General features: G+C 37.4%; 3 protein-coding genes across 5 annotated transcripts; 1 reads left to right on the forward strand and 2 right to left on the reverse strand.

The window, feature by feature from the left end:
• On the reverse strand, positions 1–552 carry LOC148168955 (uncharacterized). Its single transcript, XM_088046296.1, has 2 exons — positions 235–552; positions 1–191 (listed from the first exon to the last, which is right to left on the reverse strand). The coding sequence occupies exons 1-2, from the start codon at positions 442–444 to the stop codon at positions 42–44; spliced, it is 360 nt and encodes a 119-aa protein (XP_087902422.1). The 5' UTR covers positions 445–552; the 3' UTR covers positions 1–41.
• Positions 553–11,358: 10,806 nt separating this feature from the next.
• Positions 11,359–12,521, forward strand: LOC148168956 (uncharacterized). 2 transcript variants are annotated; one of them, XM_088046716.1, is made up of 3 exons: positions 11,359–11,442; positions 11,797–11,898; positions 11,991–12,521. In XM_088046716.1, exons 2-3 carry the CDS (start codon positions 11,825–11,827, stop codon positions 12,478–12,480), a joined length of 564 nt encoding a protein of 187 aa, XP_087902842.1. In that variant the 5' UTR covers positions 11,359–11,442; positions 11,797–11,824; the 3' UTR covers positions 12,481–12,521. The 2 variants fall into 2 exon arrangements, with proteins under 2 accessions (XP_087902842.1, XP_087902843.1); XM_088046717.1 differs by having other exon boundaries at positions 11,361–11,898; positions 12,006–12,521.
• Positions 12,518–22,615, reverse strand: Ttd14 (TRPL translocation defect 14). 2 transcript variants are annotated; one of them, XM_088046714.1, is made up of 10 exons: positions 22,272–22,615; positions 22,154–22,221; positions 22,065–22,102; positions 19,315–19,352; positions 17,035–17,094; positions 14,592–14,720; positions 14,406–14,542; positions 14,025–14,358; positions 13,621–13,831; positions 12,518–13,559 (listed from the first exon to the last, which is right to left on the reverse strand). In XM_088046714.1, exons 1-10 carry the CDS (start codon positions 22,327–22,329, stop codon positions 13,280–13,282), a joined length of 1,353 nt encoding a protein of 450 aa, XP_087902840.1. In that variant the 5' UTR covers positions 22,330–22,615; the 3' UTR covers positions 12,518–13,279. The 2 variants fall into 2 exon arrangements, with proteins under 2 accessions (XP_087902840.1, XP_087902841.1); XM_088046715.1 differs by lacking the exon at positions 17,035–17,094 and having other exon boundaries at positions 22,272–22,613.
• Between the last annotated feature and the right edge of the window lie 60 nt (positions 22,616–22,675).

Raw genomic sequence — 22,675 nt, forward strand, 5'->3', positions numbered from 1 at the left:
TGGAAAAAATTGTGTATTAATTAGAAAAATGACAAAATTAACTAATTATTTGAATAAATGTGGGGAATGCTGTTGATAAATTTACACAGGGAGGTGTGGCTGTTGGCGTCGAACGTCTTATTGTTGAATGTAAAGTATTCTTCGGCTTTGATAACTCGGGCTCCACTAAAGTTCTCACATGTCCCACGGACCTAAAAAATAGGGTTAAACTACGAAAGTCTTTGGGGTAACTACCTCTATGTATTGCCCATTTAGTTCTCGATCCAACGGCTTGTTAAGAAACACGGTTACACTTAGAGAATCACTGGTGTTCAGAGTAAAAGACGAGCTCCCTGAACCCCCATCTTTAGTAACAACACCAAGGACAGACACAGTTTTGTCCACGAAGGATGGGAGTTGCGCCCCATTTACAATGTGATATCGTTTACTCTCTAGCTGATCCATTTCGTCGAGAATTTGGTAAACACTGTTTTCCCGCTACTTCGCATCAAAACAAAATGGTGGAATTGACAGACAGTGTTACTCGTGTGAAGCTAGCATTCTAAATTCTAAAAGCTGGTGGTGGGAGTAGAAATCCGTGTTCCTAGCATGGGCCATCTTGGAAATACAAGGTGTTTATAAATGTTTCTAGAATCAAGCGTGGCTTTGGAATTCCTGTCGTACACTATTTTGCCGCTTTGTTTTCATAGTGAATATAACTATGAGGAAAATTATTCATAATCTTACTTCAATGACGTTTTAATTACGGTTCTGTGCCCAAGTTTTCGATTTTCAGGTTTTAAACTACAACTGGAACAGTTTATTTCTCAAAACTTACTTTGCTTTATGTTTGAGGTTAACTGCAAATGTCAGTTGACAAATCGAAAACCACATTTGTAAAGAGCGGCAAATTTCTTTGACGTTTCATAGCACCCTTGATGCTAGAAACATTTATAAACACCTTGTAGCATTTGTGTATGCAATGATATAAATCTGGCGTATCAAATGTTGCCTATATGGCAAAATCCGTTTTACATTTTGAAAGGCAAAAATGATGTTATTATAATTTTTCTAAGATGTTTTTTCAACGATGTCATTAAAACAAGTTGACAAGCATCGTTATTTATTAAAATAATGGGTTTTATAATAAAAATGTATTTGTAAAAAGTCAATGGTAGTCTGTTTTCTTTTCTTTGCTATCGTAGAATTCTCAGTGATTTTTGAGTTAGTTCCTACTTTATCGTAATGCAATAATAATAAGTGTCAATACTAAATGGTCTGAAGTTTTTATAATGTATAAAAATAATTAAAAATGTAAGAGTAATCACCGGCGCATTCACCATTTTTCATAAGTAATAATACAGTTTACCTCTCAAACAAAACTATAGAAATTGTTTGTTATTAGACAACTTTTGTCTCCAAAGCAATTTTTTAGGAATACACACATCACAATTTTTCAGCAGCTTATGTAAATAAGCGCGAAAAAAAAACTATGAAGTTTAAAATTATTTTTGAGACTTTAATGAATATTTAGTTTATAGTGTAGTGTCCCACTTCAAATTCAAATTTCAAACTTTTCGCACCACAACGACCGCAGGGATTTTTGCGTTAAGAAGTTGGTGGACTTGGTAGTTCACCGCCGCCACAGCGGAGGAGGCGGGCGACGCCGGAGGCAATCATTCTTGGTACGACTTCGGAACTACGAAGGTGCTGTGTAATCGAGTGCGTTTCGCCAAATTTTTCCAAGTGTTAATTTTAATTCCTATTTTGTTTTAATTTTTCATTTTTGTGTTTTGTTAGTTTGTAGTTTGTCAAAACATTTTAAACGTTTCTCTTTTTTTTTAAACCCATTAATTTTGACGGGAGTGTAGTGACTCTTTTAGGGCTTCTTGCAGAAGCACTTGTGTGTTGTCACCTTTTGGTATGTAATAATTTTTGTAATTTGTTGTCTTAAGAAGGAAGTCACTCCGGAATGATGTAAAGTAGTTATTTTCTGTACAATTCTAAAGTAACGCGTTTTTTTCGGTGACGTAAGCGTCTGGATTCAACCAGTGTTCGCCCACCGTCCGATAAGCCACGTGCAGAAGCAGTTTAGATTCGTGGAAACCCGATAGTTTTAGGAACTTGAATTTTATTCGATTCAGTTCAAGGAATTTATACTGTTGAGTTCGAAAGATTAAAAATAGAATAGGATTTTAAAGAAATTGTGAAATACATCAAATTAACTGGGAATGTCTTTTTGAATCGCTCTGTGTCATTCGTGAGCAAAAACGAGTACATTTTTTCTAAAGTCCACGACTTTCTCTTCCATTGTATTTTATTGAAACTGAAACTGAAAATTTATATGTTTATGTATTTTATGTATGTCCCTTGTTTTCTTAGCTGCTCTGTACTTGTCCGAACCCAATGCCAATGCTCCTTTCTAGATTTTCTTCGTCACAAAAGACTCAACATAACAAACAGCCTCTCGCGTTAATATTAGTAGATTTTTCAGAGTGTGATCAATTCAAAATTAAACTTTGATTTTTGACTTTCGAAAACCCTCCAGTGCTGGAAGCTTGTTACGTGGGACTCGCGGGGTAGTCAGGGTTCACCTAACTAGCGGGTCTTCCGCGGGTGAGATGTTGGTTACTCTTAATCTGGCCATAATTTGTTAGTACTCTCGATAAGACACCGCCTGTACTATGCTTGCGGAATAGGAAAGATTGTCTTCGGGTCTTCCGAAAACATAATCTCGTCCTGTTTCTGTGTGTCGCCTTTGAAAATAATTATCTTTTATTAATGTTTATTGATAAATTGTTTGTATATGTTTACTTGGTAAATTGTGTGTTGTTTTTCATTGTTATTTTGTTTATATAATTTTTGTAGTTTGACCACACTCACAACAGGGCGAATGGGAGATTTTTGTAGTTCTTTTGATGTAATTCACTTTCCGTTAATTTGTTTATTGCATTTTTGTACCGAAACGTTTCTTTGTAAAGTGACTTCTTTTGACATTAAAGATTATTAAGAATTTTGTAACATGATCAGTTCGTCTGTTCAAATGCTTGTAATTCTTGAACAATTAGCTATAAAATTTAAATCAAAACCATTCAAACTTTTAAAGTCTGAATAAAACAAGTTAAACCACATTTGGTCTGGTGTATTTTTATTTCTTTGTATTGGTACGCTCTTCCCAAAAAAACGATGCACTGCTTTGTATCTAACGGACATGCGCCTTCACAACACAACGTAGGTCCTAGCCGTTTCAGACGATCACGATTTTCGGCCATTTTATTTATTTTTAAAGTTTGCGGTTCTCGAGTTTGGCGGTTCATTTGAATTTTGGCGGAATTGGGTTACAGATCATTACAATAGTTTTCTGTTTCGAGGTTCTACTGTAATTTTAATTTTTACGTGATCGAAATCAATCAAAATTTGTAAATTTGTGCTCACATTTTATTAACTCGAACAGAATACATTCATAGTGTAATACGAACATTACTTAATTAAGACACTCCTAATACATTTTACAATCTTCAGTTTAAATGTTAAACACTGTCGCTCGCCCTTGAACGAAATTTCGAATCCAAGAGTAAGAAGAAGGATCGTCCAATCCGCCTGACTGGGCCTTCCAGAAATGGATCCTCAATGATTGACTCGAAACTCGAAACAAAAGAGAGCAACACGTGTTTTATCTGATAGTGAAGGAAACAAATGTACACTCACCAGGGGTCTCCACCCCCTAGCTGTAGACGATGAGGAGCTCGAACTGTTGTCATCTGTTAACCTTTTGGAGATGTCTTTCAATTCATATCTTCTGGTCTGGTGGCCAGGGGAACCCTAGATATCTGGAAAATGAGACACAAACACGAACAAAAGCAAATGCAAAAGAACAAAATAAACAAAAGTTACCCAGTGGATGCTAGCACTCAACATTTTCAAACCTGAAAGAGAAAAGAGTTAGAAACTTATCACTTTTGTCGAAACATCTCCAGGAACTTCTAAATCTAGAAACCGTCTGAGAGATTCTTGGACTTCTGCAGTATCTGCTCTGGAAACAGCTTCTTTTGGTGAGACCGGCCGGCCTTTCGGCCGGCCGGCCCTGGTGTAGTGGGCGCAAGCGCTCCACAAGTGACCAAGAAAACTCTGCAGAACTCTGCTATCTAAAACAAGCAACACAACACAAAACAAAGCAAAAGTTAAAAAAAAGATACAAACCAGTGCTAGCACTCAACATTTTCAAATCTGAAAGAGAAAAGAGTTAGAAACTTATCACTTTTGTGGAAACATCTCCAGGAACTTCCAAATCCAGGAACCGCCTGAGGGATCCTCGGACTCCTGCAGTTTTTGCTCTGGAAACAATTTCTTTAGTTTGGGACCGGCCGGCCCGAAGGCCGGCCGACCCTGGTGTAGTGGGCGCTAGCGCTCCACAAGTGACCAAGGGAACCCTGCAGAACTCTGCTAACTGAAACAAAATAACACAACACAAAACAAATCAACAAAAATTAAAAAAGGATACAAGTGGGTGCTAGCACTTAACATTTTCAAACCTAAAAGAGAAACGGTTAGAAACTTATCGCTTTATTTGTAGGCACATCTCCGGAAACTTCAGAATCCACGAACCGCTTGAGAGATCTCGAACTCTTGCAGTTTCTGCTCTGGAAACAATTTCATTCGGTGAGACCGGCCGACCTTTCGGCCGGCCGGCCCTGGTGTAGTGGGCGCAAGCGCTCCACAAGTGACCAAGGGAACTCTGCAGAACTCTGCTATCTAAAACAAGCAACACAACACAAAACAAAGCAAAAGTTAAAAAAAAGATACAAACCAGTGCTAGCACTCAACATTTTCAAATCTGAAAGAGAAAAGAGTTAGAAACTTATCACTTTTGTGGAAACATCTCCAGGAACTTCCAAATCCAGGAACCGCCTGAGAGATCCTCGGACTCCTGCAGTTTTTGCTCTGGAAACAATTTCTTTAGTTTGGGACCGGCCGGCCCGAAGGCCGGCCGACCCTGGTGTAGTGGGCGCTAGCGCTCCACAAGTGACCAAGGGAACCCTGCAGAACTCTGCTATCTAAAACAAGCAACACAACACAAAACAAAGCAAAAGTTAAAAAAAAGATACAAACCAGTGCTAGCACTCAACATTTTCAAATCTGAAAGAGAAAAGAGTTAGAAACTTATCACTTTTGTGGAAACATCTCCAGGAACTTCCAAATCCAGGAACCGCCTGAGGGATCCTCGGACTCCTGCAGTTTTTGCTCTGGAAACAATTTCTTTAGTTTGGGACCGGCCGGCCCGAAGGCCGGCCGACCCTGGTGTAGTGGGCGCTAGCGCTCCACAAGTGACCAAGGGAACCCTGCAGAACTCTGCTAACTGAAACAAAATAACACAACACAAAACAAATCAACAAAAATTAAAAAAGGATACAAGTGGGTGCTAGCACTTAACATTTTCAAACCTAAAAGAGAAACGGTTAGAAACTTATCGCTTTATTTGTAGGCACATCTCCGGAAACTTCAGAATCCACGAACCGCTTGAGAGATCCTCGAACTCTTGCAGTTTCTGCTCTGGAAACAATTTCTTTCGGTGAGACCGGCCGACCTTTCGGCCGGCCGGCCATGGTGTAGTGGGCGCAAGCGCTCCACAAGTGACCAAGGGAACTCTGCAGAACTCTGCTATCTGAAACAAAGAACACAAAACAAAACAACAAAGATTAAAAAAGATACAAACCGGTGCTAGCACTCAACATTTTCAAACCTGAAAGAGAAATGGATTAGAAACTCAAACCTGTCGTCGACATCTTCTACGCTGACAGCCCGACCTGGTGGATTGTTAAATCTGAAACATATTACATCACATAATGGCGTTAGTACCATTAGTTTCCCAGTTAGATCTTGTTAAAAACTTAATGTTATTTATATTTACTTATTATCCCATTTTGTGACATGCATGCACTTATATTAACTTATTCTAAAACTTTTTTGCATAATTTACATTGTAAACTTATTTGCTAACTTAATTGCTAACTTAATTGCTAACTTAACTAACTATACTTAGGTACAGGTGAGCTCTGAAATGAAGAACAAAATACATTAATGACAAGAAGTCTCATGAAGACGGTCCTGAAAGTCCACCTCGATGTCGGCAACTTTCTGTAATATTCAATACATTAAAAACTCCTAGACAAGCCCTGAAAAAGAATCTAGTATAAATAAAATGACACTTGCTTGCTGGCCGGGGCGTTGAATCCTCGCACTCTTGAAGACGGTCCTGGAAGTCGATGTCCTGTCCTCCACCTCGACGACTGCTGCTCTCTGTAACATTCAGAACATTAAAAACTCCTAGACGAGCCCTGAAAAGGAATCTAGTATAAATAAAATGACACTTGCTTGCTGGCCGGGGGCGTTGAATCCTCGCACTCTTGAAGACGGTCCTGGAAGTCGATGTCCTGTCCTCCACCTCGAAGACGGCTGCTCTCTGTAACATTCAGAACATTAAAAACTCCTAGACGAGCCCTGAAAAGGAATCTAGTATAAATAAAATGACACTTGCTTGCTGGCCGGGGCGTTGAATCCTCGCACTCTTGAAGACGGTCCTGGAAGTCGATGTCCTGTCCTCCACCTCGATGACGGCTGTTCCCTGTAACATTCAGAACATTAAAAACTCCTAGACGAGCCCTGAAAAGGAATCTAGTATAAATAAAATGACACTTGCTTGCTGGCCGGGGCGTTGAATCCTCGCACTCTTGAAGACGGTCCTGTAAGTCGATGTCCTGTCCTCCACCTCGACGACGGCTGCTCTCTGTAACATTCAGAACATTAAAAACTCCTAGACGAGCCCTGAAAAGGAATCTAGTATAAATAAAATGACACTTGCTTGCTGGCCGGGGCGTTGAATCCTCGCACTCTTGAAGACGGTCCTGGAAGTCGATGTCCTGTCCTCCACCTCGACGACGGCTGCTCTCTGTAACATTCAGAACATTAAAAACTCCTAGACGAGCCCTGAAAAGGAATCTAGTATAAATAAAATGACACTTGCTTGCTGGCCGGGGCGTTGAATCCTCGCACTCTTGAAGACGGTCCTGGAAGTCGATGTCCTGTCCTCCACCTCGACGACGGCTGCTCTCTGTAACATTCAGAACATTAAAAACTCCTAGACGAGCCCTGAAAAGGAATCTAGTATAAATAAAATGACACTTGCTTGCTGGCCGGGGCGTTGAATCCTCGCACTCTTGAAGACGGTCCTGGAAGTCGATGTCCTGTCCTCCACCTCGACGACTGCTGCTCTCTGTAACATTCAGAACATTAAAAACTCCTAGACGAGCCCTGAAAAGGAATCTAGTATAAATAAAATGACACTTGCTTGCTGGCCGGGGCGTTGAATCCTCGCACTCTTGAAGACGGTCCTGGAAGTCGATGTCCTGTCCTCCACCTCGACGACTGCTGCTCTCTGTAACATTCAGAACATTAAAAACTCCTAGACGAGCCCTGAAAAGGAATCTAGTATAAATAAAATGACACTTGCTTGCTGGCCGGGGCGTTGAATCCTCGCACTCTTGAAGACGGTCCTGGAAGTCGATGTCATGTCCTCCACCTCGACGACGGCTGCTCTCTGTAACATTCAGAACATTAAAAACTCCTAGACGAGCCCTGAAAAGGAATCTAGTATAAATAAAATGACACTTGCTTGCTGGCCGGGGCGTTGAATCCTCGCACTCTTGAAGACGGTCCTGGAAGTCGATGTCATGTCCTCCACCTCGACGACGGCTGCTCTCTGTAACATTCAGAACATTAAAAACTCCTAGACGAGCCCTGAAAAGGAATCTAGTATAAATAAAATGACACTTGCTTGCTGGCCGGGGCGTTGAATCCTCGCACTCTTGAAGACGGTCCTGGAAGTCGATGTCCTGTCCTCCACCTCGACGACTGCTGCTCTCTGTAACATTCAGAACATTAAAAACTCCTAGACGAGCCCTGAAAAGGAATCTAGTATAAATAAAATGACACTTGCTTGCTGGCCGGGGCGTTGAATCCTCGCACTCTTGAAGACGGTCCTGGAAGTCGATGTCCTGTCCTCCATCTCGACGACTGCTGCTCTCTGTAACATTCAGAACATTAAAAACTCCTAGACGAGCCCTGAAAAGGAATCTAGTATAAATAAAATGACACTTGCTTGCTGGCCGGGGCGTTGAATCCTCGCACTCTTGAAGACGGTCCTGGAAGTCGATGTCCTGTCCTCCATCTCGACGACTGCTGCTCTCTGTAACATTCAGAACATTAAAAACTCCTAGACGAGCCCTGAAAAGGAATCTAGTATAAATAAAATGACACTTGCTTGCTGGCCGGGGCGTTGAATCCTCGCACTCTTGAAGACGGTCCTGGAAGTCGATGTCCTGTCCTCCACCTCGACGACGGCTGCTCTCTGTAACATTCAGAACATTAAAAACTCCTAGACGAGCCCTGAAAAGGAATCTAGTATAAATAAAATGACACTTGCTTGCTGGCCGGGGCGTTGAATCCTCGCACTCTTGAAGACGGTCCTGGAAGTCGATGTCATGTCCTCCACCTCGACGACGGCTGCTCTCTGTAACATTCAGAACATTAAAAACTCCTAGACGAGCCCTGAAAAGGAATCTAGTATAAATAAAATGACACTTGCTTGCTGGCCGGGGCGTTGAATCCTCGCACTCTTGAAGACGGTCCTGGAAGTCGATGTCCTGTCCTCCACCTCGACGACTGCTGCTCTCTGTAACATTCAGAACATTAAAAACTCCTAGACGAGCCCTGAAAAGGAATCTAGTATAAATAAAATGACACTTGCTTGCTGGCCGGGGCGTTGAATCCTCGCACTCTTGAAGACGGTCCTGGAAGTCGATGTCCTGTCCTCCACCTCGACGACTGCTGCTCTCTGTAACATTCAGAACATTAAAAACTCCTAGACGAGCCCTGAAAAGGAATCTAGTATAAATAAAATGACACTTGCTTGCTGGCCGGGGCGTTGAATCCTCGCACTCTTGAAGACGGTCCTGGAAGTCGATGTCCTGTCCTCCACCTCGAAGACGGCTGCTCTCTGTAACATTCAGAACATTAAAAACTCCTAGACGAGCCCTGAAAAGGAATCTAGTATAAATAAAATGACACTTGATTGCTGACCGAGGCGTTGAATCTTCGCAATCTTGAAGATGGACCTGGAAGTTGAACTCCTGTAGAATTTTAAATTCTGAAACATATTACGTTATACATATTCGTGTTAGTTCCGTATTAACAATTTTCCAGAATGTTAGTTCCCAACAGTTAGATCTGGTTAAAAGATTCCAATTACAAAATATTATTTGCGCACCTATTACATTTTGTTAGTTCCAAACTTATTTTATAACTTATTCTAAATCTTATTTTATAACTTTTTTGCTAAACTTACGTGCTAACCTACTTGCTAACTTAACTAACTATACTAGGTACACGCGAGCTCTGAAATTAAGAAATTAATTAAAACTAGGAAAAAACACGGATGAAAGTGGAACTGAAATTTCCTTGAAGTTGTTGTCATCCTCACCAGAACACATCTAAAACAAACAGAAATTAATCAAATGAGTCAAAAAGTGAGTTCATCCAGTTCTAAATGAAGTTGAACGTTAGCACCCACGTCATTCCTTGAAGTCCTGTCATCCTCATCGAACTCTGCTACAATCTAAAACATTCAAAACATTAAAAACCTCTTTGCAAGTCCCTGAAACAAAAAGAAATTAGTTAAAATAAACAAGAAGTTTGTTGAGGACGATGGAGTTGAGTGCTAGCACCCACGAAGATGTTCCTTGAAGTCCTCCACTTTGAAGTCTGCTACAATCTAAAACATAAAAAACATTAAAAACTTCCTAACAATTCCTGAAAGAAAAAGAAATGAATTAGAGCGTTGCGACGTTGAGTGCTAGCACCACTGAAGAAATCCAGGCCTGTTCCATCCATCCATTGTTGCATTTTCGCTCCATCCATCCAGTTCCCAAAAGTAATCTGAAATAAACAAATAAATAAACAAATTGAAATCAAACTTCTCAAATAAGCCGCGCATTGAATAACATTTAAACACAGTTAACTTTAAACAAAAGCGAAATTGTTACAATTAATAAACTAACGCGAAATGTGTCTAAACCGCAACGTCCCTAAATAAACCATTACTAATACTCACCCTGCAACAGTTCAATTCCAAAGTCGCTTTATTCCTCACAAACACGTCTGTCTTCGACAAGAACCACTGCACAACTGCCCTTCCAACTAATTAAATAGGTGCGATTACGTGATTACCAAAAACTCTTTTACGTCATTCCGAAAAAATTAATTGATGCAGACAAAGGCCTGGACACATGATCAAGTAATTAAATGGGATTACATGATTACCTAACCGTTTTTCTTATTGTGCAAAAAATTGTTCGCTAACAAAGGCCCGACTGCACTCCCAAAATCATGAAATTTAAAAGGGAATAAACCGAATGTTTTGTAGAAATTACTGTAGCTATCCACTTTTATACAAAAGCAATATTGTTTAAATTATTAAACGAAAAGTTCGGAGACACTAAGACGAAATGGAAATGTCTAAATTAAAACGGTTCTAAGTAAATTATCTGTTACTAATACCCTGCAACTATTCAATTTCAAAAGCGCGAAATTAAAAAGAAATAAACCCGACATTTCCTGTAAATTACTGTATCTATCCACTAGAGAAGTTAATTTAAAGCTATATCAACTAAGCTGCGCATCGAATTACGCTTAAGCACGTCTTATTTTAAACAAGAAGTAGACTTTTAAAACTTATGAATGAAAAGTTTCGCGAAATATTTCTGCCCTGCGTGGTTCTCAAATAAACTCATTTAGCACCTACCTTTCAATTCAAATCCTAAAACGGCACAATTTCACTTTACATGCACAAACACATCCGACTCCTCCAAGTCGCACCGCTCAACTAATTAAACAAAGTGATAAAGTCATTACGAAACCTCGGAAAAAACTGCCCTTCGCGTTTATTCGTCGGTGAATTAAGACCGCCCCATTGTTGTCATTATTTTTGCGCGAAAATTCAAATAAATGTCCGAAATCCTAGTTCTCGAAGAAATTTCGACTAATGTGAGACGACGACTCGAAATTCGACTGTAACTTGCATAATAGCCAACTGTATTGTTGGTTGCCTGCTTTACGTGCAATTTTTGTGAAGATAAATATTTGGCCGACTTCAAAACTAAAAATTTTTTATTATTCTGCAAAATATCTTATTCTACTTATACTATGCATCATTTAGCAAATTCAATATTTTAGAAGTGTTTTTTTTGTCGTTACAAGTTTTTTCATATGCAGCCAGTAATACAATACTGTACAGTGAATTATCTAAAATCTTATCTGTCCGACTATTTTCAGTGGTTTATTTCAACTTAGAGTAAAACATTACACTTGAGAATTGCGAGTTGCGTATAAATTTGAATACAAATATGGCTGGTGAGTAGGACCATCATGGCGGGTACTTTGCACCATCTAGGTTATTTACTTAAAGTCAATGGTAGCTGGCCCAATTAAAACGGTGATGCAACTGATCTAATTCTCAATCCTTCTCAATTAGTAATAAATATTGTGTGAATCGAAATTCAACTGGAACTTGTATAATACGTAAAAGTTACCAGATTCTTTTTAAATTTTGGAGCTAAATTAGTACAAAATGATAAAACAACGAAACGGATTCAAGAAGAGCCAGGCTTGTTTTCAGTACCAAAAAAATAGCCCCCCGAGTCAATTTAACCGAAAATTTCATTTGACGTTTGTTGTCAACATAACCTCACTTCTGGTTTCAAACAGGCAGCATCGATTCCTCTCATGACTTAAAATGTCTCTTGTTCCCGATTACGACGACTCCTCCTCCAGTTCAGAGTCCGAGGAAGACGTGTCAGTGCCCAACAGGTAAAGTGCGACTTCCCAAACGAAATTCTAACCTCGCAACTTTTTCTTGTGGTTCTTCATTTTAAGCACCAATGATGTAAAAATCGGGTCAGCTCTGACTGTTTTAGGGCCTCTGAAAAGGTGGCGCCCAAGCTCCCAACGCCGAGTTTCCTAGGGGGCGGTGACACTGACTCAAAGACTTCGGTTTTCAACAATCCTTTCATACAAGCAGAAAACGCCAAAGCAGCGATTTTACAAAAACACGTGAAGATGGTGGATGCGAAAGACAACGCGGTTGTTATCAATGGGAAAAAAATCTGTTGGAATTACAGGAAAGGACGTTGTCGATTTGGCCACAATTGTAAATACGCCCATGACTCAGATTTGCAGAAATCTCAAGAACAATTAGCTAGTGAAAGGAAGATTCAACAGACTGTTATATGTCAGAAACAGAGTTTACCGGAGCCTTCAACAGACGAGTTGGAGAAAATCAAACACGAGGCGGTATTGCAGAACGCACAGAAAAGAAAAAAACGGCCGGGATTAACCCAAGGACTGGTCCCAGGAAAAAAAGTAATGAAGAATTATGTAAACCAAAAGTAACTTTTTATTTATCTTTTGTCAATAAAAATGAAACGAATTAATGTGATTATTTATTGAAGAGGCTCCCAAAAACAGCCTGAAAAGTTACATTGTCATGACAGTGGCAATGTGCCTTTGTAAGTACACAAAATACTAAGCGAAGAATTGCGACTTGTCGCAGAGATGATACATCCATAAATGCAACGAAATTTTTTCGCCCTGTACATTTTTTACATAAGGAACATTTCAACTTGTCGCTAACACAAAGAGGCGACTTTTAAAATGACTTGGCATCTTTGTACTGGTGCGAAACACCACAGCCCCCAATACAGGCGGTTATATTTGGTTGTTAAGTATCCCACACGCTTTATTTACATAATAAAAATTTGAATAAATATAAAAACAGGTACATTCGAATTTTGTTTCAGTTCACTGGTCAGATGAAGTCACAACAGCAGTGCTTATCAACCGAGGTTGAGAACCACTGCTTCCAAAGAAATCCAAATTAAAAAAAAATCGTATTGTGACTTATTTTCGTCAATAAATAAATTAATTTAGTTTGTAGCTACTACAATGTTTACTTCGTCTACAAGATGTACAAATATTAAACCTGCTAATATACAGAGTGAAGTAAACTAAACCGATGTAACCACTGGTCTTAGAATGTAAATCACATTTAACTACGACATTAAAATACTGTCTATGAAAAAAGCTTACAAATTTCTAAATAAGTAATAAAGAATAGAACTTAAAATAATGTAGGCCGCGACTTTGGTCGCGCGACCAAAACCGCGACTACACCGCGACAAACAAAGTTAAATTAAGCTTTTCCATTGCATTCTTTACCCTTCACACCGTTATGACCGTTCATTTTCAACGCTTTTTTACAATCCAAGCCATTGGTAAGTGGGTCTTCGCTGGGGTGGTAGGACCAGTATTTCTTCGACGTTTTCCAGTCTTCTCTCAGCGACAAATTAAACATTGAATAATCTGAGTTTCCAGTCACTTCTTTCTCGATCTGGAGGAACTTTGGTAGAGTTTCCTTTAAATCGGCCTCATCGAGCGCTGAGTAGGTCTCAAGAAGCATTAAACCTTTACACCTGGAAAAGCACAGGGGTAACATAGCTCGTGATTAAACTCTGGCGTGCTATGAACCATTACCTGGGATGACTAGGTTGCTCGTAGATGTCGAGCTGAAAGTACTGATTGTTGTAAATAAAACAACGCCGCTTTTTGAAAATAGTAAAATGCGAATTGTCCTTTTGCGTCAAGAGATTTATATAGTCTCGATGTGTAATTTGAGTTTTCACTTCGATTATCTGACCGCCAGGTTGATTTTGACGTCGCATAGTGTGAATATAACTGTAATGCCCTGTAAGTTCAAAATAAATTTAGTTTACATAAACAATTGGGATTCCCCCGCCGCGACGATATTAACATGCGTTAGTAATAAAATAAAAACCCCCAATATACTTTTCAATATATTTGCATCAAATCTACAAATACAACGAAAGTAACGAAACAAACTAAAAAGTGCTACAAATAACGGATCTTTCGTTTCTCACCTTTCTGTCCTCTCTTACGCAATCTGACTTGAATTGGCGAATTCGATTGTAAATAATTATGAATGACTTCGAAATCTTGAAATGGTGGGAAAACCGAGTCTTTGGGAAGAGGACCCTTGACCAAAAACTTCAATTTGCGGGAGTTCTTCAGGAGTCTGTCGCCAGTGTCGATGCCGATTTTGTGGCACACCGATCCAATCATTCTTCGAATTTTACCTTCGAAGTCGGTGGAGTTGTCAATTACGTCGAAATATGGGTGACCAACCCACGAAGCGGCGGCATTGGAGTCTAACTCTCGAGCCAGTTCTACGCCCTCGGAGCGACAAGTGTGATCCTAAAAATAAAGTTTTAGAAAAGAAATGTGCACAAGTTTTTACGTACTTCAATGGAGTAAAATTCTTCCGCTCCTTTAGCTGCAGAAACCATATGTATAATTTGATTGTAGCGATTATCTCGCAATTCGACGCTATTCCAGTTGTTGTCTTTCATTATATGTTCCCACTTTTCTTTGGTTATAACTGTAATTTCCTTCATTACAAAAAAAAGAAGTAGAAAAGAGAGACCTACATGCTGACGCATCCATGGCACCTCTATCACAAATTATAAGACAATTTTGTTTGCAAGATTTACCAAGTTCAAAAAAGGTATTCTCGATCTGTATCATTGTCTTTAAGAGGTTTTCTTGAAATTTGATGGCTGAAAGAAAAAAGAGCATTATAAAAACGCTGCGTTGCCATTCGTAATAAATGTAATAAAAATTCTGTGTAAAAAGTAACTACTCTAGAATATGGTAAAAGCAAAAAAAGCGAAAATAGGCACAAGGATCAAGGAAATGATAACCATACCGTTGAGCTCGAAGTAGTAAAGAATTATTTCCACAAAATAAAGATATTTCCTACAATTATTGAGCGCAGAGAGAAATCATACATTAATGACCGCATTATTAAACGATTTTAAAATAGGGCCTAAATATGTGCGTAGAACTCGAAAAATTTACAGGTCAAACGCTCGCCAGGCAGGTGGCTCACTCAGTCATATCCTGCCTTCACTCGGCTATTAATAATAACATAACCTACATGTGAAAATCAAAGTCAGATTGAGACACCTAAATTTGAGGGATTTCCCAATTTTTTCCGCTATCTTCATTAATCGTGATAAGCTATTAAAATATGTAACCAAAGGAATTGACACAGTTACTTTAAAAACGACTTTATTTCATAAATAGCATTACTTAAGAGTCAAGTATGGAAGAAATCTTAGAAATTTAATGGAATAAGAATGTAGTCTCGACATGTGGACTATTTGAAATACGGTAGATTCTCGATAATTTGAAGTTTTTTCCGGTCCCCTTAATTCCTCTCGATAAATTAAAAAATTTCAATGTATTTTGGGCCAACAATATAATTGGAAATTTTCCCTCCCAAACTCTCGATAATTTGAACTTTTTACCAGGACCCTTGAATTTCAAATTATCCGAGCCTACTGTATCTAAGCCGCGGTTTTCTGAAGCTGTAATTTGCATTAAATATTTAACACTATGTTAAAGTGACACGTGACTATATTTCTGCCAATCAAATGTCTTAACTTGTTAAATAAAATTGTGTATTAATGACTCGATGAATGAGAGATCGCCTTAATTAACACATTTATTGTTAAATAACACAAGTTAACAAATTTTGTACTGGAACAGTAAAAAAAGCGAAGTGAGTTATGAAAAAAAATGTCAATTTATATTTTGACAATAATTCCATTCAGTTACTATCGCGGAAACAAAATTTCGAACATCAAATTGATTGATGTTTAAAAATTGTAAACTGTCCTTTGTCTTTATAACCTTAAAATTTATAAAAGACTCAGCAAGTGTCAGAAATTTACTTTGTATGTCAGTCACAATGACAATAAAGCTTGATTTACATTGCCATGTCAAAAAGTGATGTTCGAAATTTTGATTCCGCGATAGTAATTTCTATGTTTTGCCTTCTAACACACTTTGAACTCACTCATATTAAAAATTTGTACGAAAACAATTTGAAAATGTTTGCACTTGTTCCGATTTCTAAAAAATTTAATTAGTCAGTCAAAGAAATTAGTGATTTTTATTTTTGCATTCAGTTAATTTTGTAGGTTCTACACCAAATCCTCTAACATAATCATAATCACCATAATAACTGCCTTGTAACTCCTATTTTTTTTTAATACATTTTTCGTTGATAAAATTTTATTAAACTTATTTCAGTAAATGGTCGTAGATAAAGCATAGTATTACACTCGCATGTTATGGCGCTTATCTACTCGGCTGCGTTAGTTTAAAGTTTTTTATTTTAAAATTTAATATATGCCTAGAAATTACGATTTTGTAAACAATCGTATCGATTTTTCAATGAAATCGTAAAAAAAACACAAAAAGATTTAGTAAATTCTAAACAATACGAGACAGCAATACAATGGAAAATCGACGTAACAATTCTTGTGTTATATGCAAAATTGCATTTAAAAATAATGAAAAAGTGAATTTTTAGGATAAAATATCCAAAAATATCATGGAAAATATTAACCCTAGCGATGAGTTTTATAGGTCATTAGAAAGCTTATTAAATTGGCTTATTAAAACGGTGTAGAAACTAAAAAAAAAAACATTTTTAATTTAATAATTTTTAACAGATCTAATGAATCAAAATGAACGCTTTAAAAATGACTTTCCACTTCTCCAGTACATTTTGTTGATAAAGAAATTAATAAAATAAAACCATCAAACACCGCCGAATTTATTTTTTAGGTACTGCGCACGTATTTCTGTTCAACAATAATTCCATATTAAGACCAAATAAAAATTCTAAGAAATAATCTACGACATGGCGTGCCTAATAATGTTCATGTTCAACCCCAATTATCCATCGAAATCGATTATATTTAATTTTGTCAAAGACATCACGTGATGGCATCAGAGACTAAAACACGAAAGCTCCCTTGTTAGCAGTACAATTTGGAGCATTATGACAACTTTTCTTACCCTCGCAATGGGCCGGTGCTTCAGCTTTGCTCCCATGAATTTTCGTCTGAAGACCACGGGCTTTAAGAAATATACAGTCAACGAAAATGGGGAGAAATTAAAAAAAATAAAACAGTAAGGGGGTAAAAATACCACGTCCTAAGAGTCTGTCCCTTACGTTGCGTTAGTTTATGATTAGACTGGACAGGGTTGAAATTGTCACTGCGTTGGTGGAATTCTACGGAAACATATTATTCACTTCTGTGTGGAAATGCAACAAAATAGTCTTGAATAAGCGCCAGATAAATTCCAGAGCGTTCATTTTTAAGCCAGGAAGTCCATCTAATCGACTTAAATAGAAGCTAATTTCGAATCGGAAAAACACGGCGTGGGCGGCTTTTATTTCTCACGAGAAAAACCTTCGAATAGAAAAAACGTCCGCAAAAGCCACAAGGTGACGTTGGTCTTTAGTTTTTCAGCCAGACAGTATTTGTGTCTACTAACGATGAACTTTAAACGGTTATCTAAAAATACGTCTTCGTTCTGGGATTCGGCCAAGTCTTCCTCTAAGAAACTGACCTGTTGATTTACACATTTAAGGGAACGAGAACTTGAAGGACTTTGATACCAAAAATGAGGCTCTGTAAACAATGGCAGTTTATTTGGAATTATTTTCTTATCTCGGCCAAAAGACAGCGTGACCGCGCGAATTCTGATAACGATGCAATATCTTCAAATGAAGGTCAATACTCTTCCTATTTTTGACACACTTAATTGTCGCAATTCCGCTCTTTGGACGCAAAAAGGCCCACCTGCATTCGTGCGTCAACAGATAAAGAATAAGAGAATGTATTTATGTCTGGTTGTAAAAAGTTGGAAGTACAATCGATAAATCAACTAAACGTGGAACAAAACGAAATGTTGGGCCCCACTGCTGATTCATTCAAGGATCGTATTTTCAATGTCAAGACATAAATAATTTAATTTATAAAGGAAACCGGCGATGTGTGAACATAAATATAATTTTCCATAATTTCGGAAAATGTGAAGGTCGGCGTCTGAGAAAGGCAGAAAACTTCTTATTATTATGCTGTCATTTTTCATGTTTTAATAGGTTTTAATAAAAACTGGAATTAAAAAAAGTTTGGTATGTCGCGACGAATCTGCCGACGCGAGCGCTAGCATGCTCTTCATTGCCCTCGTTACATAATATCCCATTTTTGCATACTCGCATATCAAGGTCCGGATTAAACAAAAAGGGGTCTCTGAGTCATATTTACACTCCAGTGCTTTTATTATTATTTATGATATTATGATTCAATATGGTGCAACCTTGGAGTTCGTTTAATCAATGAAAATACAATTTTGAAAGAACAATTAACATTTTTCACAAAAATACCACGTCATTCGAGGCCACAATTACTCTGGCATGTGATTGAAAATATTTACTTGTCTAACGCACGTCATTGGTTATTTAAAAAAAAAACAAAAACAGACTTTCGTCCCTGTTCTCGAAGCTTTACAACGAATTTTTTTGCAAAAGTTTATTGTGGCTTCGCAAGGACATCAGTAACGATTTTAAATAGCGATTTATGTTCGGCTAAAACGATTTTGACAAGGACGCTAATTATAAAAACGACAGGAGTGATTAGCGATTCCCAGTAAATTTGATAAACATTGCAGCAGATACGGCTCTAGAAAAATCCGCGACCTCTTTGAAACCTTCTAAAGACGTTTTGTAGGTTTTCGGCGTAAAGCGGAGTCTCACGGTCACAATTACACTAAGTTAAGGTCAAGGCTGTTGATAACGACCAGAACTCAATTTATCCGGTATTTCGTCTTTTTTTCTTTTAAATAAACGTAAATATGCCTACAAGGAAATCCACAAATTTATCACAAGTAAGGCGGCACGTGATCAAAAAAAGAAACCCAGTGAACGACCTTCTCGAGAATCTTACTTTTACGTAATCATTTCACGTCCGTGTTTGGTAAATGCGTAAAATTGTCGCCATCAACGACACTTTTAATGTGACGTCAATGCAACGTTGAAATGTAAAATTTATGAATTACATTGTGTTCTTGGCATGTGATTTTCGGGTAAAAATAGCCCGAAAAATAATTGCTTTTCCGACGCAATTGCAATCATGCTTGATCTAAGCAGTGATATCGATTTATCGATGGACGGATGTGCGTTGCTACATAAAAAACTGGGTCTCATCCAATCTAATCACAATCAGAAATAGAAACAGCACAAGTTGGATTGCTCTAAAATTTTCTAGCTTTGCGTTTTAAGTAACTCACCTTCTTCTTCGCTTAGATCGCTGAACTTGATTCCACCACTGCAAAAAAAAACGTTTTTAGGGATTGTTGCATACGTTAGATAAGGGTTTAGAAAAATTGCGTTGCAAATTTTTCATTGTTTGATCACAGTGTAAATTACTGCACATTCAAACAATGCAGAAAATTTGCATGGTCACTATGGTGCGCTTTATATCTCGGGATTCCGCAAAATAAGGCTATTTTTTACCTTATCGGCATGGAAAACACCCAGCCTTGCATTTATCGTGGAAACTCTTCCATAGAAGGAAATTATACTGATAATGATAATAGCAACTACGTTTTATTTATTTATTTTCATAGGTCAAATTGAAGGAACATAAACAATGCTTGAAATAGATGCAATATTTTTTAATGTGCCAAATTTGGGCTGCAGACAAAACTGCAAACTTTTTGGACTCTTTTTGTGGATTCCGTCGAGTCCGGTAAAACACTTCATAATAAGGAAATTTCATTATTTAACATTTTATGCTGAAATCAATTTGCATTTGCATTAGTTTCTTCTAGAAAATTTGCTCATATTACATATTGAGATTTTGCCATTTATTGATTAGCGCTCATGCAAAAATCCAAAGTAAATATTATCATTTTAATTTCTTTCTCACAGTTAAAAACAAATTTATGATTATTTTATTTTATAAATAATGCTCAACAGGCTATAAAACAAATTTTCGTTCAGTCATACTCATAAACAATATGAATTAAAAAAAAAGTAATAAAAAATACAATAAAAAGAAAATTTCAAAAATTACAATTAATAATAATAATAGGTACGATAGCTTTTGTTTTCGTTAATCTTTACGACTTTCCATTGTAGAAATGTGTTATTTCAATTGAGAATAGGAAAATTACTTGTACCAAATCTGATAATCCTTTTTCCTAATCTGGCTATTGTAACACAGTTATTTCCGCATTCATTTAAATGCATTAATAGCCATTTCCACATCCGATGCGGTAATAGCTTCGGTACCATAGCAACCTCGGAAAAATTTGTAAAAAATAACTGTCATTTGGAACGTGTTTTTTATATTATTTTTTTTTAGACCGCCGTCCATTTTTAACGTTTTTGGTGACGCGTAAATAAGCCTAGACCTTCAAAAAGGAAACTAGTTAGTTTTATTGTTTAACGATTGATATAGCACTGTTATTAATAGATAGGAATCTGCTGAAGAGGAATGTATTGTTTTATTTCCAACATAGTCGTTAGACGAGCAACCTGGCAGAGTTAAAGGCGATAGATCAGTTTTTTTTTTTTATTTTTAAAATTTTGTTGGCCTAAAAACTAGTGTGGATCACACGTCCGAAAAAGCTTTTGGAAGTCTTGCTGTTGCTCCGCCTCGTCCTCGGAATTTTACTCAGACTTCTAAAATAGCATTGCATGTGAACCAAATAACTATTTGTTGAGGCATTATTTTAACGCTTTTTTTTAACAAATAATTTGGAGTTAGAAAAGTTAAAGTTGTTAAAACGACATCCAAGTCTCAAGATTTTAGTTAAATAAATATTTAAAAAACACCTGTTTGCACCCAATGTTTTTAGATATTTTGTAAAAGATGTTAAAAAAATTAAGTTAGTAGTTCAAAACCTACAGGGTGAACCAAAAATGGCAAACCAAGTGTGTACTACACCATAGAGGAGAATAGTATTAAACATTACTTCTCAAGAAAGATATTTGAAAGGTTTATTTTTTAAACCATTCGAATTACTGGCTGATTTCTGTTATTCAATAAGTCATCACAACAGTATCGCCCAATTTTTTTATTACTCTTATAAAAGGTCAGACATTCCCATTGAGTAATCTTTGTGATAACGTGCACGACTAAAGGTAATTGTAAATAAAAACAATTCAACAGTTTTTGAGCTAATCGATTTGTAAATGGATAGAATTTCAAAATATTATTCTTGTATTTAAAGTGGTCTGTAATGTTGCGCAACAGTTGTAATAGCTTGAAATTTTGTTACTTCAGACGTAAGAGCTAGGTGCAAAATTTGCACAAACTACGAAGAAAATTCGTCTCGACAGAAAATTTGCATTTTAAGATATTATATTCGATGTTAGCTAAATGTAGGGATGCCTAAGAATGTTTTGTATGTAAAATGTACCTTTTTATTGTTTATTATATCCCTTTTAATTTGAATATTTAGTTAATTTGTGCAAATGGCATCAGCGTGAATAAATAGGGGTTTAACCCTCGACAAGAAGAGCTGGTAACAGTTGGAGTATACAGTATAGTCGTTACTTCCTAGCCTTGTGATCTCTAAATTTTGGTAAGTGCGAAATTAATCTCTAAATAAATACCCGTCATCTTAATTGCTTTTAAGTTTTAGTTTTTATCTCAATTGCTCTTAAATAAAGCAACCAACACGTGTTTTACTTCCATGCAAAAACAAACACGAAAATGTTTTCAGTTCCTCCAAATTACCGTCAAGACTGATCAAATTTCTACCAGAAAATACAATTTGGCCCATTTCGCCTCTAATTCTTACGAAACCACGTGATGTTAGGGCATTGTTCCAAACTTATCCTACTCAAAAATATACCAGACCTCCTGACTCCTCTTTAATCGAGCCAAACTTCTAATTCTAAATTCCTAAATCTGGTTTATTTTAAACATAAATAAGCAAGTTTAATGTAAGCTCAAACTGACACTATTTTAAGAGCAACTAAGTGGGAAATTCATAGGGAAATCATGGAAAATTTTAATGACACATACCTTAGCAGGACTGAGGCGGTTTCTGGCACCCTGAACACCTAAGAAACCACAGAATGAAATAAGAAAACCCACACAGTGCCGGATTTTACCTTCCAACCCATATTTTCGAAAAACGTGCTCAATCTAGTCTGTCCGGTGGTTTTGCCACCGCATGGTCCTGAAACAAAACCAAAGTTATAAGGCACGGAAAGGGGATAAAACACTCACCTCCAGTCAAAACAACTTTGTAACAAGTTTTAGATTTACGATCATCTCCTTTATCCATGGTCCTATTGTCAAATCAACGTGTCGGGAAAATTTTGTGGTAGTGAAGATGTTCGTGAAAGGTTAAGAATGAAATTCAAAATTTGTAAGCACTAAAAAATTAAACGAGGTACATGATCAGAGTTTACTATATATCGATTTCATGTTTTCTTATTTCGCGAAAGCGACAAAGCTGACACGCGACACCGCACAGACGCGGGACTTTGAGAAGTGTGAGCGAATTTGATTCTTAAATAAACATAATCGCTATTTTTGTAAAATGTCCGGTAGGGAATTTCGTCGCGGTGTAGTGCCAGTCCGAAAATCAATAAAAACACGAGGCGCGAAATTCAAACTAACCGCCGTTA

Source organism: Gnatocerus cornutus, chromosome 9 (genome assembly GCF_029298725.1).
Source record: "Gnatocerus cornutus isolate USDA-ARS CGAHR chromosome 9, icGnaCorn1.1, whole genome shotgun sequence".
Lineage (NCBI taxonomy): Eukaryota > Metazoa > Arthropoda > Insecta > Coleoptera > Tenebrionidae > Gnatocerus > Gnatocerus cornutus.

What these genes read in the sequence shown, in the direction of transcription:
- LOC148168955 (XM_088046296.1), bottom strand. Translation starts at nt 444, where the DNA reads ATGGATCAGCTAGAGAGTAAACGATATCACATTGTAAATGGGGCGCAA. An exon ending in TAAATGGGCAATACATAGAG is followed by an intron (nt 192 to 234) that starts GTAGTTACCCCA and finishes CCTATTTTTTAG; the next exon opens with GTCCGTGGGACATGTGAGAA.
- LOC148168956 (XM_088046716.1), top strand. Translation starts at nt 11,825, where the DNA reads ATGTCTCTTGTTCCCGATTACGACGACTCCTCCTCCAGTTCAGAGTCC. An exon ending in GACGTGTCAGTGCCCAACAG is followed by an intron (nt 11,899 to 11,990) that starts GTAAAGTGCGAC and finishes AAATCGGGTCAG; the next exon opens with CTCTGACTGTTTTAGGGCCT.
- Ttd14 (XM_088046714.1), bottom strand. Translation starts at nt 22,329, where the DNA reads ATGGATAAAGGAGATGATCGTAAATCTAAAACTTGTTACAAAGTTGTT. An exon ending in CAAAGTTGTTTTGACTGGAG is followed by an intron (nt 22,222 to 22,271) that starts GTGAGTGTTTTA and finishes GTTTTGTTTCAG; the next exon opens with GACCATGCGGTGGCAAAACC. An exon ending in CGATCTAAGCGAAGAAGAAG is followed by an intron (nt 17,095 to 19,314) that starts GTGAGTTACTTA and finishes TATTTCTTAAAG; the next exon opens with CCCGTGGTCTTCAGACGAAA.